This window comes from Takifugu rubripes, chromosome 14 (assembly GCF_901000725.2).
Source record: "Takifugu rubripes chromosome 14, fTakRub1.2, whole genome shotgun sequence".
Lineage (NCBI taxonomy): Eukaryota > Metazoa > Chordata > Actinopteri > Tetraodontiformes > Tetraodontidae > Takifugu > Takifugu rubripes.
In genome coordinates this window covers 3980897-3998366 of record NC_042298.1, presented here as the reverse complement: position 1 = coordinate 3998366, position 17470 = coordinate 3980897, and the positions used below count along the sequence as shown (strand labels likewise).

General features: G+C 43.7%; 2 protein-coding genes across 2 annotated transcripts; both read left to right on the top strand.

The window, feature by feature from the left end:
- The first annotated feature begins 2017 nt into the window (after positions 1-2017).
- Positions 2018-11990, top strand: LOC115252444 (uncharacterized). The gene is made up of 10 exons (XM_029847687.1): positions 2018-2255; positions 3578-3710; positions 4083-4148; positions 4238-5871; positions 6060-7587; positions 8397-8425; positions 8831-8959; positions 9486-9552; positions 9661-9768; positions 10386-11990. Exons 4-10 carry the CDS (start codon positions 5765-5767, stop codon positions 10983-10985), a joined length of 2568 nt encoding a protein of 855 aa, XP_029703547.1. The 5' UTR covers positions 2018-2255; positions 3578-3710; positions 4083-4148; positions 4238-5764; the 3' UTR covers positions 10986-11990.
- Positions 11991-13378: 1388 nt separating this feature from the next.
- rom1b (retinal outer segment membrane protein 1b) lies at positions 13379-16922 on the top strand. The gene is made up of 5 exons (XM_003970230.3): positions 13379-13528; positions 14263-14505; positions 14626-14813; positions 15219-15465; positions 15879-16922. The coding sequence occupies exons 1-5, from the start codon at positions 13379-13381 to the stop codon at positions 16134-16136; spliced, it is 1086 nt and encodes a 361-aa protein (XP_003970279.1). The 3' UTR covers positions 16137-16922.
- Positions 16923-17470: the final 548 nt, after the last annotated feature.

Below are 17470 nucleotides of genomic sequence, written 5' to 3'. Positions count from 1 at the left end.
TGGATGTACATGATGCTGATCCATAGCACTATAGTAAATAGAGAGCTCAATACAACTACATGGGATTCTGTCGTTCCTGCTTTAGGGGGCCGGGCCTGTGGAAAAGACTAGAAAAGGTGCATTTAAATGCCCCCCCCCCCCTCCTCCCACAAATCTAGCTCAATACATGTCATAAAATGCAAAGATGGCAAACTAATGTACTGGATAGTTACACCCAAATGTACACATGCAAAAACTCACTGATAAGTTAAGAGGTTGATGTAGCTTATCTGCAGCACCAAGTTGTACTGAAGCTCTGAGGGGTTGCAGTTTACACACACCGACTGGTTGCACGGGAAAGCATCCATTCACACCCCGATGCTGAAAACTTCTCTTCTTTACGGAGACCTATGAACAATGGAACGCCTCTGCCACGTGTTGAGGAAACTACTTCGACCGCAGGGAACTGCAGGGAACTCCAACAAGCCGTTCCTTGTCAGCACAATACCAGGGGATTCACGACAGTGGACCGACCAAGACACGCATGTCATCTCACAAGCGGATGGCGATCACGGTAAAAAACACTTTACAAGGATTTCCTGAAAAAGGGAAGAGAAACTGTGCAAGAAAATTTGTTCTACACAACACTTTATGGAATGGCGGTTTAAACCTAATTCCTGAGAATTTTTCAAGGTTACCTATACCCAATATACAAACCAAAGCCTCGCTGTACACTGAAGCTACTTGCACCCATTTCCCCTCACTCGCTGGCTGGCTTGTTCTGGAAGACGTGACCTTTGATGCTGCTACACTGTCCTGAACCTCTGGCTCCCTCTGGCGTACAGACGTGGACAACTGCTCTCTTCAGCCCAGCTTCCCTTCATGCCCTCTGGTCCTGCCCTGCCTGGCACCGCACTGGTCCTCCCACGCCCTCTGGTCCTGTTCTGCCTGGCACCGCACTGGTCCTCCCACGCCCTCTGGTCCTGTTCTGCCTGGTACCGCACTGGTCCTCCCACGCCCTCTGGTCCTGTCCTGCCTGGTTCTGCACTGGTCCGCCCACGCCCTCTGGTCCTGAACTGCCTGGTTCCGCACTGGTCCCGCTCCGCTTCCGTCCGTTTTCGTGCCGCTCCCGAGATCTTCCGCTAACTACTAAGTCCATTTCCACCCCCATGACTCAGTCCATTTGAATCCCCAATAAAAAAAAAATTAACCATCTGCGTGACATCCTAGCTTTTAACATTTAACTGCAGCTCCGCTGAAAATCTAAAAAAAATAAAAAAAAAAGCCTGCGCTTATTCTATTTATAGAGCCACAAGTTTACTCTTGTGTAGAAAATAGCTTTTGTTACTTTAACTGGCTAAAAACCAAGCCACGCCCTCTCCATACTGGCAGTATTCAAAATAGCCCAATGGCTAACATCAGCTAGCAACTACGTCACAGCGCCCATATTTGGCCTACTGTTTAAGAAAGGGCTCCAACTGTTTAGGAAAACCACAATATCTGGATTAAGAGTTTCTTCGAATTGCATTTTTAGGGAGAAAAAAAAAACCTTGACACTCGACAAATCTACCGCCTATATTTGGGTCGAACAAACGGCTCTAGCTTGGCTGGCTGGGTAGGCGCGCAATAACCAAAAAATACCAAAAAAATAAAATAAAGACCTGGCTCGACAAAATGGCTAGCTTCCAACAGAAGTCAAATTAAAAATCCTCCACTCAAAAGAATGAACAAATCAACTACCAGAACAATGAGTCATATCATAAACGTCACTTCCTCCTAACAATGAGTCTAAATGCTTAAATAAAATAAGGAAAATACTAGACAAAAGTGCGTACACCTAACAATAGTCTATTGAGACCTTAAAAAAGAAATAAAGAAGCTGAGTAGCTCTTTTTAACCTGACGCAGAGAGGCCACTTCACAAAGTGGCGTGTCGATGCAGGTCTGACTTGAAATGGCGTCACTGTCTGTATTTATACAGCTAGGTGACTCGACTGCGCATAGTCTTCCGCTACAAAAAACAGTTCCGATTTAACACGAAGACCAGCAACGGTCTCAGTAAATATATCTTCAAATTAATGTTAAAATGATTGTATAATTTATCATATGGGTGCCATTAGTATTCTGTTGTGTAACCTGCTCAAAACTTTTAAAAATGTTTTGACTGAACAACGAAACCGACGGTAAACCAACGACACTGTTGTTTCAACATGGTCTATGTAAAATAGACCATTTTATGTAAAACAGACCATTGAGAAAGCCATTAACGTCTTAAAGGTAACTACATTTGTCATATATTGTGTCCAAATAGGTAGAAAACAGAAGTATTAAAGATATAAAGGCTGACGTCACGAAAAGAAAATCGGCGCGGAGTAATATTTAAACTAGCAAGAGGTCCAGGCAAACTGGATCAGACCAGAATAATGCAGAACTGGCGGATCTACTTTCCACATTACTGCAACGGTTTTTTTTATAATCACAGAACAAAAGAAAAAACGCCAACTCATCTTTTCTCTTATCTCACGTATTCAGCATTGTGCCCAACACCCAATGTTGGGCACAATGTTACCGGCTCTTTATTTAAGTACCCATGTCTTTTTGTACACTGTAGTGTAATTTTGTACTTATAAAGATTCTAGATTTTTTTTGTTTTTTATACTGCATCCATTGCAGTGTTTCATTTGCATAATTTTGTAATGCAGTCTTACACACGCAATTTGTACGCAGAGAAATTTCCAGAAAAATCTACGGGTGGAAAATTACCAGAAGTGTTATCGTATGAAATGTTCCACGTTTTCACCGGCAGGGGGTGCAGTGAATATACATTTGCCAAGTCACGTACTGCACGTAAGCCACGCCCCCGTTCTCGACTTTATTTCCATATTGATTGTAAAAGGACAAGTCCGGGCAACCTCCCCGATCTATTTTCATGATGGCTGTGGCATTGATCACACACAGCTGGGTGGAGTCGGGCTTCTCATTGTCCTGCCAGACAGGACAAAATACAACTTCTTTTATGTGCTAATTTAATGCTTGAGGAACTGATTCTTACTGTGGCCACAGTGAAACTTTGCTTTGTCTCACAATCAGGTCTATTCTAATGGTATTTGACTGATTGATAATAGCATTTACCTGCCTTCCTGTGTCTGTGAAGCATGATTTTTGTGGGTCTCCCTTGAAAAGAAAGTTAATTATCTAGTTATAGTGAAGATAAAATAATTTGAAAGAAGTTTAAAACGAACACACATGAAAAAAATACTACCCGTTTTAAAACAGGAAATAACTATAGCTCTGTGTTTCATATGACTGATTTTGAAAGTATGTTGTTTTGTTTGTTTTTGTTTAAAAATCCCATAAAGATTTATTTATAGATCTTTCATAAGTCTGAATATCCATTTGTTACTGTTTACCCAGATTTTTTTTTTACTGTTATTAATGTGTGTCTTTCGTATTTACACTAAATGTATCTTCTTTATTTGAAGCAATCCTTTATATTTATTCTTAGATAAAACTATATAACATTTCAAGTTGCAATCTTTCATGTCACAGGGCAACACTGATAATCGGTTATCCAAGAGTTTTTCTTTCACTTGTTTCAGAACTCTCCAAAACCTAGAACCTGTGACCTTTTGCTGTGGCATGGGCACATTGTCCTTGTGTTTGCAGAGGTTGCAAGAGAACTTCAACAACCACTCTCTACCCCCAACCCAAAGAAGTTAAAAACACCTATATGTGTGTGTGTGTGTGTGTGTGTGTGTGTGTGTGTGTGTGTGTGTGTGTATATATATGTATATACATTCCAACGTTTCATGTCACCTGCAATTTGATTTCCCTTTTATAGTAGCAAACTAATCAAATGTCTTCATTCTACACATAAAAGCATTTTTATTTTTATCTTCAACTACCGTATATATTCAGTAAAGGTAAAAGTAATCGTGATAAGTGTGTAAACTGGGGATATTTGTAAATATTTGAAGGGTTTAACGAGTGTAAATAGATCTTGCAAGTGAATCATTGGTCCAGTGTACAAACTTTGGAATTAAAGTGAAACATAGACATCTGTCAGATCTAGATTTGAATTAGGTGTTGATGTTATCATTACAGGGAAACTTGTGGGAAGCAGAACAATTTCTCCACACAATAGCAGAGAACTCTAAGGTACATTCATCGGTTAGTGAAGACAGCAATCCTCAACATGATTTTGACGTTGTTGAGCAACACCTTGATTATTTCTAAGATGATTATTCACTACGATTCAGGAGAAGATGATTCCAGTGAAGATTAGTCACTGTCTGATGTAGAAGAACCTGATCACAACTTCAGTGAAGACCATGTTGGGAGGAAAGAGAATGAGCCCCGAGTGCACCAACTTGGGCATAAATGACAGCATGTTGAGGATAATGAGGAGACAGAATCCAATTCTCATTACTTTACTCTCTTAATTTGATTAACAAATTGTTAGTGTGATCAATAAGCATTCAAAATAAAATGTATTCTGTTTGTGTTATAAGAACTGGATGAGGATGAGCCAGGATGTGAAGGGCCCAGGGCTGAAAAGAGAAATGAGGGCTGTGGAGAAGGCAGTCAACTTCGTTTCCACCTAACAATCCCAGTTGGGGGTGAAAATGATGATCTGAAAGATGAGCAAGCAGACTGGCAGCCTCTGGATTATTATCATGTCCCTTCCTCTACTGACACAGGGTCTTGTGATCAGTTTGGTGGAGTCAGAAGAAGTAAAGTTGTGTTTAGGGCTTGAAATAACAGTGTAGCTGGTTTCTGTTTTTGCAATTTTATTTTGTGTAATCATTTTTAGTGATGAAAGAAACATCTGGGTTTTTTTTTTTAAATATTTGAACATTTGAATCAAGTTTATACTTTTTAACCTCTTGCCTTTATTGTGGGTGACAATGATTTTGTAGAAAACTACTTAAATGGAAGACTGAAATGTTTTTGTTTTTTTTTAGAATAAATGGTACCTTTTGATCCTTATTTATAGATTCTTAAATAGTAAGGTAAACCAGCTATTTGATATGAGGACATAGTTATTTTGTACTTTTTCTACAAAGAATACACTGAATTATAATTTTTAGGTCCTTCTCATCCAAAATAGCTATCATAAATAAAAATGTTCATCAAACAAAGCACAGGGCTCGAGAGGATAGATAAAGCAAAAACAGTCATTATGTAAGTTTAAAAAAATGTGCTAAAACTAAAATCAGTCATAAAGCTGCCAAATGATGTTTGATGTTTTGAATTTTCTTTGTCACAAACCTCATTAAAGAGGGAGCATGGAGTCAGCGGGAGAGCAAACATGGACAAAGACTTGTTTTCCAGGATAAATAAACTGTAAAAGATTCAGCTCCATGCAGGCCCGGTTCGATTGTGTCCTATTTAATGATGAAGGTTCAATGAGCAGCCAGCTGTTACATCAGCCACCATCCATGACATGATACAGTCCTGCTATTGAGCTGTCAGTCCAGTTTCTGCAGAGAGGAGCAAACTACAGGACAGAAGGGAACAATTCAACAAATGGATATTTTTCGAAAACATCTGGAGATTTATTTTCTGCCCAGTGAAATTAAGGGGACATTTTAAATAGACACCTCTGTGTTTGAAAATTTAGATGATTTAAAAAAAAAATCAAAGTACCAACGTACATTCTACCACTATTTTTAGGATGAGAAACAGCAGGAGGTTTACTGAGAATTCACGATTTCTGTCATCAGCAGACGGATAGTAAGAAGCGAAACAAAAATATTCAACCCAGCTGAGCAGAAAAAGAGGAGATGGAAAATTATTTCAAGCCAGTTCACAGCCTCCACGGTCATGATGAGACCAAGCCACGGCAGCACCACCATCACCTTCACCATCACCGCAACTCTCGGTCAAACAGGTACGGCCATCAAATGCATCCTGATCAGTTTAGTCTTAAAATGTTACGAGGCTTGACTTTGACCTAAAGAATTAATTTCCTTTAGTCAAAACTGAATCTAATCTGTGATAATATGGACGTACTATTGTGGAAATTTAATTCGTTAAATATGAATAAAATGTAAAAATGTTTGTGTTTTGCTGTTGTAGGTACATGGTGCTTGATGACACGGACAGAAGCCATCGTCAGTCCATCCACGACGACCTTCATCACAATGTCCGTCCTTGTCATCAGTCACATGTTCACCACAAAGAGGAGATGCTTTATAAGAATGAAGCACCTGTGGCCCTGTCCAGGGCCTCTTCGTCATCCCTCTCCTCCTCTTCCTCTTCCTCCACCTCCTCCTCCTCCTCTCCCTCTTCTTTTTCATCCTGGTACACCGATGGGGATGCAAACAATCCCTACTCTCTTCATCACGTTGTGCAGCAGCAGCATTCCCAGTCCTGCTCCAACATTGCAGATGTGCGCAGAGGTTTCAGAGAGGACAGCGGCAGTGAGCCGGTTGTTTTTGCCACCATAAAACAAGGAAAGAACACCAGCGTTTTCAGCCAGTTACATGGTTCACAAGAGACAGGGAAGCCATTTTCTTCTCTGGATCGAGGCCACAGCAGAAGCGAAGAAGCCCTCCAGCAGGATAATGTGTGCATGCGTGGTGAGAGACAATCCAGGGAGCCGCATGTGACCAGCAGACCTCTGTATAAGACGGCAAGTTTGAACCGAGGCTTGACTTTCAGCACTGAGGACATACTACTGGGGGTCTCTGGGGGCCCCAAGAGAGCAGTGTCCTCCAGCCAGCTACCCAGCAAAGGCATTCTGAAAAACAAAGAGCCTCACACTGACATTCGCAAGGCCAAGTCGATGGAGGTGCTTTCCCCGAGACTTTCCAAGGGGCAAGATCCCAGCGGGCAGAAGGGGAAGGGGATCACACAGGCCGAGACTGAGCAAGCCAGGGCAAATTTTGTACAAGGGAAGCTCCAATTCTCAGCCTTCCTGGATGAGATTACAAAACAGGTCATGAGCGCATCTCATCTCTCCAACTTAGGGGTCAACCACAAGGCAGCTGGGAAGACAGCAGCCCTGCCACAACCTTGTGGCCCAGTCAAGCCTCAATTGCCACCCAAGAATTATAGAAAAAGCTCAGGAGAGGATCGGGAACCGAATCCAGAGCGACACAGCAGACAGGAGAATTCAACTCCAGGCAGCTCCCGGAAACACTCGGACAGCTCTAACGCCGACAAGCTGCTGTCATACACAGCTAAAGCGCACCAAGGTAGTCCCCCGCCTCACTCCTACCCCCACCACCCCCGACACAATACTCGCAGCAGAAAAGAGCGAAGGGCGTCACCCATCAGGGGCTCACTGCCAGAGGACGGATACACCAGAAGCGGCCTTCATGTGACCGACGGCACCAGCACCAGCCCCGAACCCACCCAACCAAAACTGCGCCACCACCGCAAACAGCCGCCCGCCGCTCCTTACACTCAACACCCCCAACCCTTCATCCTGCCCCAGCCTCAGCAGGTCCCCACTGCAGGACCCGGTCACGGGTCAGAATCCTCATCCACAAAGTCTGATTCATCCAGGACGAGAGACACGGCGTCCACGGCGACCAGTCACAGCCTGGAGCTGGGCTATGAACACCACTCACCCAGCGTGGGCCACTGCAAACAATGCAGGGTGAGCACAATTCAGAGAGACTAAACCGAATGCTACAGCTTTGATTCAATTTGACCTCTTCTTCCTTCATTCTGAGCTAAACAAATGGGAGCTGTTCCACAGCAGAGGTAGAGCAGCTGAGTCACCGGCCTGCACCACACTCGGCACGCTGAGTCATTGCTGCAGCAGATACAGCCTGGTGACGTCAATGGAAAAAACTCCCATTTTATTAGTTTAGACAGTTATCACCTGGCCTTGAGTCAGTATTCTTCATTTTAAACTACTGTTGCAGCCAAAATGGATGGAGAAGAGGAGAAATCACATCACTGTTATTCAAGACTGTGTCAAGTGCTGTGAGCTAAAATCTCCTGAAAAATACAGATAATAATGCACATCATTAGGTCTTTTTCATGTGGCTGTGTCCAGGATTTGATGTTTTCTGGTAATGGGCGGTTAAAGTCCAACATGCACGTAGTCACACATACCTAAAGAGGAAAAAGACAGTTATCGATTCATCCTCTCAGCGTTTGTGGGCTGCCGCAGCTCAATAGCTCATTCCATCTGTCATGTCCTCAGTAATGGATTGATGACCCGTTCGGAATCTATTGTGACTTTTCCACAATACGTGCAAGGCCAAAGCTTCATTTTATGCAAAACATGACCAAAATATACGCAATCATCTGTGTTATGGAACTATTCCTGTCAGTGCACTCCCACCTCTCATATAACACCTAAATCTTTCCTGAAGTATAGACATCATTTTTCATAGTCCATTTAAAAAAAAAAAAAAAAATCATTTAACATGATCTATTTTTAATATTCTCTTCCAGGCCACTCCCTGTGATGGCGACCACTTCAGGTAAGGATTCAGCTCTCTTCAGTTTGAGTAGGACCCTCTTTCAGCCCTCTCTCCGTCTCTCGTGATGGGTCGATGCTTATTGATCACACTAACAAGCGTCCTCTCTGTCCCTGATCCTGTTTCAACAGGAAGGGACGTAGTTATGGAACTCCTCTTACATAACACCAATACATATGGATATTGTCAGTCCATTATTGGAAGAATCCAACATTGTATGTGTGTATGATTGTGAATTTAGACACAGACATAATATAAAATGTAGCATAGAGGAAAAGTGGAAACTTGTCACCATATGAGCTACTGGAAGCCAACCCAATGATTTATTCAGTGAACTGTGGATTGTAACTATACATTCTAAAAGCTTTTCACTTTCCATGGGCCCAGTAATCACGCCTCTGTGTGCAGGGCCCTGCAGGAAGAGAACGCCGACCTCCATCAGAACCTGCTGCAGACGGTTGTTTGCATTGAGAGTCTTGAGGAGGAGCTGCAGCGCACTAGAGATGAACTCAGCCGCGTCAAGGAGAAATACAAAAGGTCCGAGACACACATGGCATGTGAAATGCACATGTACACTCACGTGCACAAAAAAGTGGAGTATGTATGTGGAAATGGTGTCCCGAGGGCACGCGTATGGAGTCCGGAAATAAATGATCAATAAAATCAAGTTATCCTATAGCTTTACGTAACAGTTTCTATAGTGTCATCGATCTGTGGAACACTCCGGGTGAAGCCCATGTGCATGGAGGGCGAGTAGGGACGGGGGGCCTGAAGGCAGATGTCAAGGCTGGTCAGTGAGACTGTGTTTTGTCACCCAACTGTTGAGCCTGTATTCATCTGCAGGCAACAGCTGCAGCCCAACAGGCCCAAACGACACCTTCTTCAACAAGAGCAGCAGGTGTAAGTCAGGGCCAGCTGCTCTATACAGTAATCACTCAGAACGTTAGTGGCCCCCCTAAACAACTGTCCTTAGTTTGCAGAACAAGCACTGCATGTCAACGACACACATGTCCCCGCCATATATTATTAACATTCTTCTTTAATGCTTCTCTTTGTGCTGCAGCCTCCTGGAGACTCACTCAGGGACCAAGCAGGCCAATAACCTGCTGGGGGAACACCTTCACATAGCGGTGAGATTTCCTGCACGGAGATAAGAAACTAACAGCGGAAACAAAAGGGATCTTATATGCGTTCTCAAATTAACAGCCACTTCACAGTAATTGTGTGTGTGTTTACAGTCAGAGAGCCTGAGCAGTGAGAGGAAATACCTACTTACTCGTGTTTCACAGCTGGGCTGTGAGTTAGAGGACGCACATACGACCATTGCAGCTCTGGAAAACATCAAAGTGAGCGCAGTGGCCTCTACTGGACATATATGCACACTACCTCACAGAGGAAACCTCATGTAACATTGTTCTCTAAATCCAAACAGAGAAATTTTAGTAACCACCTGGAATGAAACTTTAAATTGACCCTTTTCTGCACATCTTTATACATTGACAATTAATCTTTATTTGTAGTTTAGGAGTGATCAAAAAATGAAGCCGTTGTGTGCAAATACATCTGAAAAATTGTATTTAGACTTGTGTATCTAATTTACATCCATTTTTGTCTCTGCTAAAAAATCTATCGCACCTTAAAGCCCCTTAGAGGCCTTACTGGTGCAACTGGCTTCCTGGTGCACCAAGTATAGGGGTGGGGGTGGGGGTGTGTCTATTTTGAGTATCTGCTGTCAACAGAAATGTCAAAGCACTGGTAAACCCTGATAATTCCCGATCACTTGTTAACATTCATATCAACAGACTATTGCACACTCAAACAGACTAAAATCCACATTAAAAAGTAAATACATTTACTGGTGTATCTTGAGTGAGAAACATGATATTACCCAGCATTTGGAAATGACGTTTCAGCATAGATAAATCCTGAAGTCCTGCGGAAATCTTTGTCTTTTCCTATTCAGGTGCCATGTTTGATGAAGGAATTACTTCAAAAGCATCTGAATTCATCTGTGGCTGTGGCCAGCCCTGTTGCAGGCGGCCATTCTGCTGCCACCCCAGCCGGCGGCCTAACCCACGCTCTGAAGGTGGAGGCCCCGGCACAGAAGTGGCTGATGGAGTCAAAGGCAGGACCGCAGAGGGTCACGGCTTTCACGCCCTTTAAACAAGAGGTGCCACAATTTAGGAATGACCACATCTCGGGCCAGCGTGAGTCCAACCACAGCCCACCTTTCACTTTGGAGGACCTCAGTGCAGATATCTACAGGAAAATATCTGCCAGGTATGCAGCCAGGCCGCAGCCTCTCTATCCCCAAAGCCTGACCTCTAACCATGCTGACAAGCCACCCAACTCCCAGCAGGCCCACATGGGTGGTGATGGCTGGGCTGGCAAGGGAGGGGCACAGGTCACACTTTTAGAAGAGGATATGGTGGATGTGACATCCATGTCAGCCCAGAAGATCCTGGAAGAGTTCATGCGACAGCTGCAGCCTCATCAGGAGATAGAGAAGAGAAGGCAGGAGAAAATGGCTGCAGAGGAACGCACAGACAAAGGAGCGGACTGAAGCTGTGACAGCAGCGGAGCAAATGAGTAGTGTATATGTCAGTGCTGTGGATGGAAATGTTCAGCATCATCTCCAGACTCCTCTATAAAAGCTCTTTTTCTTTTGCTTGTACATACTTTAATTACTGCCCTGCTCTAGTATACCAAAATATGAGCATTTCCAAACAAATCTACATTCATTCCGAGAGGGAATGCATGAAAAAGTGCATGAAATTATAATGCTGAATGTAAATTTTGTTGGGGGGTATGTAAATTCTTTTAATGTTCTTTACTTCTCATACCCTGCCCAGAAGGATTTGTCTTCAGCAGGTGAGAGGATTTTACATCTTCCCAACATCCCTAACTGGCTAAAATTCATTTATTGGCATTTTTGGTTCATGTTAGCAACAAATACTTACGAGATCGAGACTTCAGCCCTAATTTATAACCTTTTTCTTTCTTTATAAAATTCTGTTCTGTTAATCAGGTAATACATGCCAGCGCATGACCATGTGTTCAGTAGAAAAATGTAACTACTGTATCTTGTAGATTCCCTCTCATCAGTAATAATTTCATTCCAAAGTCGTATCTCAGTGCCGAGCAGTAGCATTAGCAAACAACGTCGTTACAATAAGAAGCAACCTTTATTTTGCTGAATATGATTAAGAAAGTGAGTCTTATATTCTAAAGGCTTGATGAATAAATTTAGAATTGATCCAGTGATGAATCAAAGTATGTATGTATGTGTGTATGTGTGTGTGTGTGTATTTATTTATGTATTTATTTATTTATTTATTTATTTATTTATTTATTTATTTATTTATTTATTTATTTATTTATGTCCCTTCTGTGTCATCAGTATATTCTCCAGTAATCCTGAATACTGCTAGTTTGCATCAAGTCAACGTGTAATTGTGACATTTCGACTCTATCAACAATAAAATCTAATTAACTTAAACAAGGGATTTTTTTTCTCTATATTTTTCACAGGAACTATTATTGTTTCGAAATCATCATCTTTCCACCAGGGGGAGCCAGAGTCTTGAAGAAATTCCAAAAGTAATTTAAAAACATGACTTATAACATGGAAAGTAATGAAGTGTTAAAAATGTTATGTAGTTAATGTATGTTAAGTTCTTTTTTTTAAAAAAAATAAATAAAAAAATTTCGACTGGCTTCATCCTGCAACTGCAGCTGTCATAAATACTTATGAGAGCAGTTTAATCCTATTGAATCAGGCCTGCTACCACATCCATAATCCCACTCAGGCATAACTCTCTTCTCACTGTCTACTTTCACTTTACGTCTTCTGGCCTCTGCACACAATCTTCTTGAGTCACTCCACTCAGTTTTGGTCAAAATACTTCATATTTTAATGTTATGCAGCCTTTGACTTCTGCTTCACCCTGCAGCATCAGAGAGGCGGTTGTTATGACAACGCACTCCTTCTCAGCACATGTAGGTTTTAGATGCTGCAAGTTTCTTTCAAAGCGTCTCATCACATCTTTGGTCTGACGAGGGCTTAAATTAATGATGGGCGCTTCTTCCGAAGCTCTTTGAAATTAAATCTGTGACTTGAAAGAGCTCTCCGAGGTCGTCCCTCCCGCGTGACTCTTTCATAATGAAATTATTAAGTATTTCAGGCGTATGCACAATTTCCCACACCCCCAATTTTCTGGGGCAACTTAATAGTCTATGCCCTCCGTTGTTTGAACTGGGTTTCAGGTACGTTCGCCTGGTCCAACAACACAACTGTTCCGCCCATTGTACACGTCAATCATGCAAGTTTGCTGATCAGACACTGCCCTGCTTTCCCATTGGCCTCTGGAGTTTAATAGGATCCCGGGGACTCTGTCCTGGGGGATTACGGCTCCAAACTAGTGACTTTGGCCAGTATCCGTGTCCTCCAACTATGGATACGGCGGTTTAGGGGGGCGCCGCTCATATGTAGACCCATAAGGGTGCCATTATAAACATCACACTAAGAAGAAAGCAGTGCTCCGAGCTTTGAAAGGGGGTGTTGTTGCTGTTGTGATTGGTCAAAGGAGCAAAACCCCAAATCTCTGGAAGTCACATCACTGAAAAAGGAATAACGTTTTTGTTTGTTTGTTTGTTTTTACACTGCTTGCACATTGCTGCAGTCGCTTGGATTACAGTATTTTGGGAAATTTTTGCACCTAACGGCAAGTGTTTGGATTATCCCCTCGAGGTCGACCGTGTCATGTACATCTGAGAGATCTTCCTACTTATCTCTTCCACCTGGAACAACTTAGGCGAGCTCAACTTGTTAATAACTCGCCAAACGACGACAGCGAGGCCTGAAACCACCTCTCCTGCATTTGGGATTCTGCAACCCTCCAGAGATCAGGCCTCTTTCCATTTGTCGTCTCTGTTTCCGGGGTGTGATAGCGAACCATGGTGCTGTTGAAGCTAAAGTTCACCCAGCAGCGGCGGGTGCGTCTGGCCCAGGGGCTGTGGCTGCTGTCCTGGCTGGCCGTCGTGTGCGGGACGTTCATCTTTTGTCTGGGTGTTTACCTAAAGACAGAACTGATCCGCAGGGCTGAGGTACAGGACGTGTCCTTGATTTATATGAAAACATTAGCTCAATAATCTGCACAGAAACATTAAGGGACAATTAAGCACAGTCGCAAATAATGAGAAAATACTTTTGGCAATGGAAAAAGCAACATAATACAGATTTTAAGGCTTTAGTTACGTTTACATGGGCGGCAGATGAAGGTCACAGCTTCTATAAGACAGTCGATGAACTGGATTGATCAGCTGACCTGGGGGTGATGGAGGCATGAATATCCAAAGTCTTATTGACACAGTCGTAGGGAGCTCAACTATCACAAGTCTGATTACTGCGGAATTCTCGGGACTGAGTTTGCGTTTGACTATGCAGGATGAACACGTCAGCGAGCTGAGCTGGAGTGGAGAATGTTTGCTCTCCACAGGTCTGATAGCTTCTACGGTTCTTTGCTGGCAGGACAGATATCACAGGATGATGAGGAGCTTTTAAATCTTGATCATAATGAATGCTTACTTCAGAAAAGTCGGCTGATATTAAAGTCAGTTCTTAGAGGACTTTTGCAGTAAGCAGGGCCGGTAATTACATTTGTACATCATAATTCCATCGAAGTCCGAAGCTAATTGAATCACTTGGCTGCCATTGTCAATTTAAAAGAGATAAGGCTAATTGTATGCAGGATCATTATCTGCTCAAGTGAGTAGAGGAAATGACAGAGTGGCGTTTAGATGGCTGCAGTTATCTTGCACTGCGCTCTTCCTCTCTTTAGGTGATGGACAACACAGAGATCCACGTGGTGCCCAACATCCTGATAATGGTGGGCCTGGCCTCTATTGGCACGAACTGGTTCGCCAGCCGCGTGTGTCAGGACTCCCTGGATGCGAGCCGCTTCCCCCGCTGGAAAATGCTCCTGATGGTTTGGTTCGCCGTGGCCGCGCTGCTGTGCTACCTGCTCATCATTGTGGTGGTGCTCAGCTACGCCCTGCAAGGTCACCTGGAGGAGTCCCTGAAGGTGGGGGGAGGATGGGGTGTAGATTATTTGATCTCTGTTTGAGGTTAAATCAGGCAGCGTTGAGACAAAACAAAACAGTCCCTTTTTGCTCATAAACCACGGTTCCTCTCTGCATTTCAGGTGGGTCTGAGGAACGGCATCCGTTTCTACAAGGACACGGACGTGCCGGGACGCTGTTTTCAGAAAGAGACCATCGATCGTCTGCAAATGGAGTTCCGCTGCTGTGGAAACAACAACTTCAAAGACTGGTTTGAAGTTCAGTGGGTCAACAACAGATATCTGGATTTCACCTCCAAAGAAGTCAAGGAGTGAGTCAATGAGCAGATTATGGGGGATTATGAGGAGAACGACTAGCATCGATTGGGACCATATAAGAATAACAGATGGCAGAAAGATTTGAGGGCAGACTCATGGTTGCCAGGAGACTGGAATAGCAAAGCGAAGACATTAGTGGTTCTGATGAGGTCCATTATCCAATGCAGACAGGGGAAAAGTCCAAACTGTGCTTTATTACAGCTCAGATCTGCACGTAATAATGATTAATAGTCAAAATAGTGACTCAAAAACTGAAGGTCAGAACATCCCACAAGCTGCTCAATACATTGGGCTTGGCTAACCACAAGGAAACAACACTGGATCGCCATGACAACAAGAGAATGTGCCACAGATGGGGGAAAAAGGAAGCAGAAACTTATTTCCTCTTCTCTTTGCAGTCGTATCCGAAGTAATGTGGACAGCCGTTACCTGCTGGACGGCGTTCCTTTCAGCTGCTGTAACCCCGCCTCCCCGCGGCCCTGCCTGCAGTACCACCTGACAGATAACAGCGCCCACTACAGCTACGACTACCACGCAGAAGAGCTCAATCTGTTCACTCGCGGCTGCAGAGAGGCTCTGATCAAATATTACATGGGCTTGATGAACTCGACGGGCCCGGGCGTCCTCTCGGTCATCCTAATACAGGTGCGTGGACAGGAGCATCGAGACCGCTTTAACCTCTCGACAGTACGGATCGTTGGTTAAACCTCTTTGTGTGGTGAAAGTCAACTCTGAGAATACTTCTTGATTAAAATTTTGGCATCATTTAAAACCAAATGTACTAGAAGAAACTACTTCCATCAGTGTTAGATGCACCGTGGCACGATTGTGCTCAGGGTTTGAGACACATTGTCGATATTTTGCTGCTGTTTTTATACTGGGTCAGATGCTCAGAGCTGGGTTGGATAGTCCCCCATCACGAGGAGGGACGTCTCAATCAGTGGAGCCGTGACTCCGAGGAACCAGAGATAATGCGTCGCTTCACCAGTCTGTTTGATAAGGATTTCACAGCCTCAAGTGATGGTTTTTTCCCCGTGTCTGTCTGTCTGTCTGTCCAGATGTCGGTGATTCTGAGCATGCGCTTCCTGCAGACGGCCGTGGAAGGAGCCATGGCCTTGGAGAACCCAGAGGAGGACAGCGAGGGTTATCTCCTGGAGAAGGGCGTGAAGGAAACCATGGAAGACCTGAAAGCCAAAGCCCTCGCCATGCTCAAGTTTGGTCAGGTTGAACCCAACGCCGACGGAGAGGCCCCCGAGGATGCGGAGAAGGGTGCTGATAACACGGAGGAGAAGGCTGCATCTTCTGCCGCCAGCTAGAGTGGAAGGCCACCGCCGTACGACCTGTGGAGGGAGGGGTGTGGGGCAGGGAGGCGTCTGGGCTTTCAGATATAGAAGACCTGTTGGGGTTTCTGATATGTTAGATTTCATTTACGCTCCATCTTTGCAGCACTCCCAACACACAGCAGCACTTAGGGAATCTTAAGGGCCCCTCACAGGAGACACCATCTCGCTGCAGGGTCTCACCAGGGAACCTGCTCAGGAGAGGCGTAGCACTTTCTGTTGTAGTAAAAGCACATAAAATGTAAGGTTTCGGTTGGTTTGGTGACACTGAGCTCACTCTTCCTCCCATCTGTATTTGTATAATTCATCACCCAATTGTGGAGTTTGTAACTGACTGCTTGGAAACATGAAACATATTTATAATGTAGAGGTTTTTAACTGCTATGTAGTGGTCGTTCCCTTTGGTAGAAGGGTTAGTGAAGCTGGATTACGTACGTGTGTGTGTTTGAGGGAGGGTGTGAGTGCTTGTTGTGTCCTATGTGAAGCTGTCATCTCTTCTATTCCCGCAGCTCTGCAACAATCTGATAATCCCGGTCACGTTAATCTCAGAACTGCTGCAGCAGCAGTATCCACGCACAATGACAGCACACACAACAGACACAGCACACCCATACGTTGGAGGGTATCTAATAAAGCAACATGCAGTTTTCAAAGGCTTTCCATTTGCAAGAAAAAGAAAATTCTATATACGGTAATCATGTTATTATGGTAATCTCTCCTTGCTACAGGTTTCCCCCCCATGTGTGCTCATTCTTCATAAATAAAAACTCTATTACAGAAAAAGCTGAATGAATGTTTTTTTTAAATAAAATGGTCGTGTTTCATGGAAGAATTGGTGAGAATTGTAAGTATTTTGCTAGTTGTAGCTACAGCCTTAAACTGTATTTATTAAAAAGAATTATAGATCTTATGCAGAGCTCAAAAGGTTGTTTGCAGTTTACTTTACATTCACTTACTGTCGAAAATTCCAAATAACTCAGTTAAACCAATTTGACTTCAACTAGTATTCACAAATTTTAACCAAAACCCTCCATTTCTGTTTATGAAATCTCCAGTTAGTTGTACTAAATTAATAAAAGAGCCAGGACTCAGCTGCAGGCGTCGTTTCAAAGCAGATGATGCTACAGAGTGCTCTGCAGCAACAGAATATCGCCAGGGACGTAAACACTTCCCTGGAGACAATGCCACGGTAACGATGATGTAATGCGCCTTCAAACAGGGCTGAATCTTCTCCTCCCTCCACCAGGTGTCGCTGTCGCACAGACTTGAAATCAACGCTCATGTTAAATGCAGTAGCTGACAACAGTCAG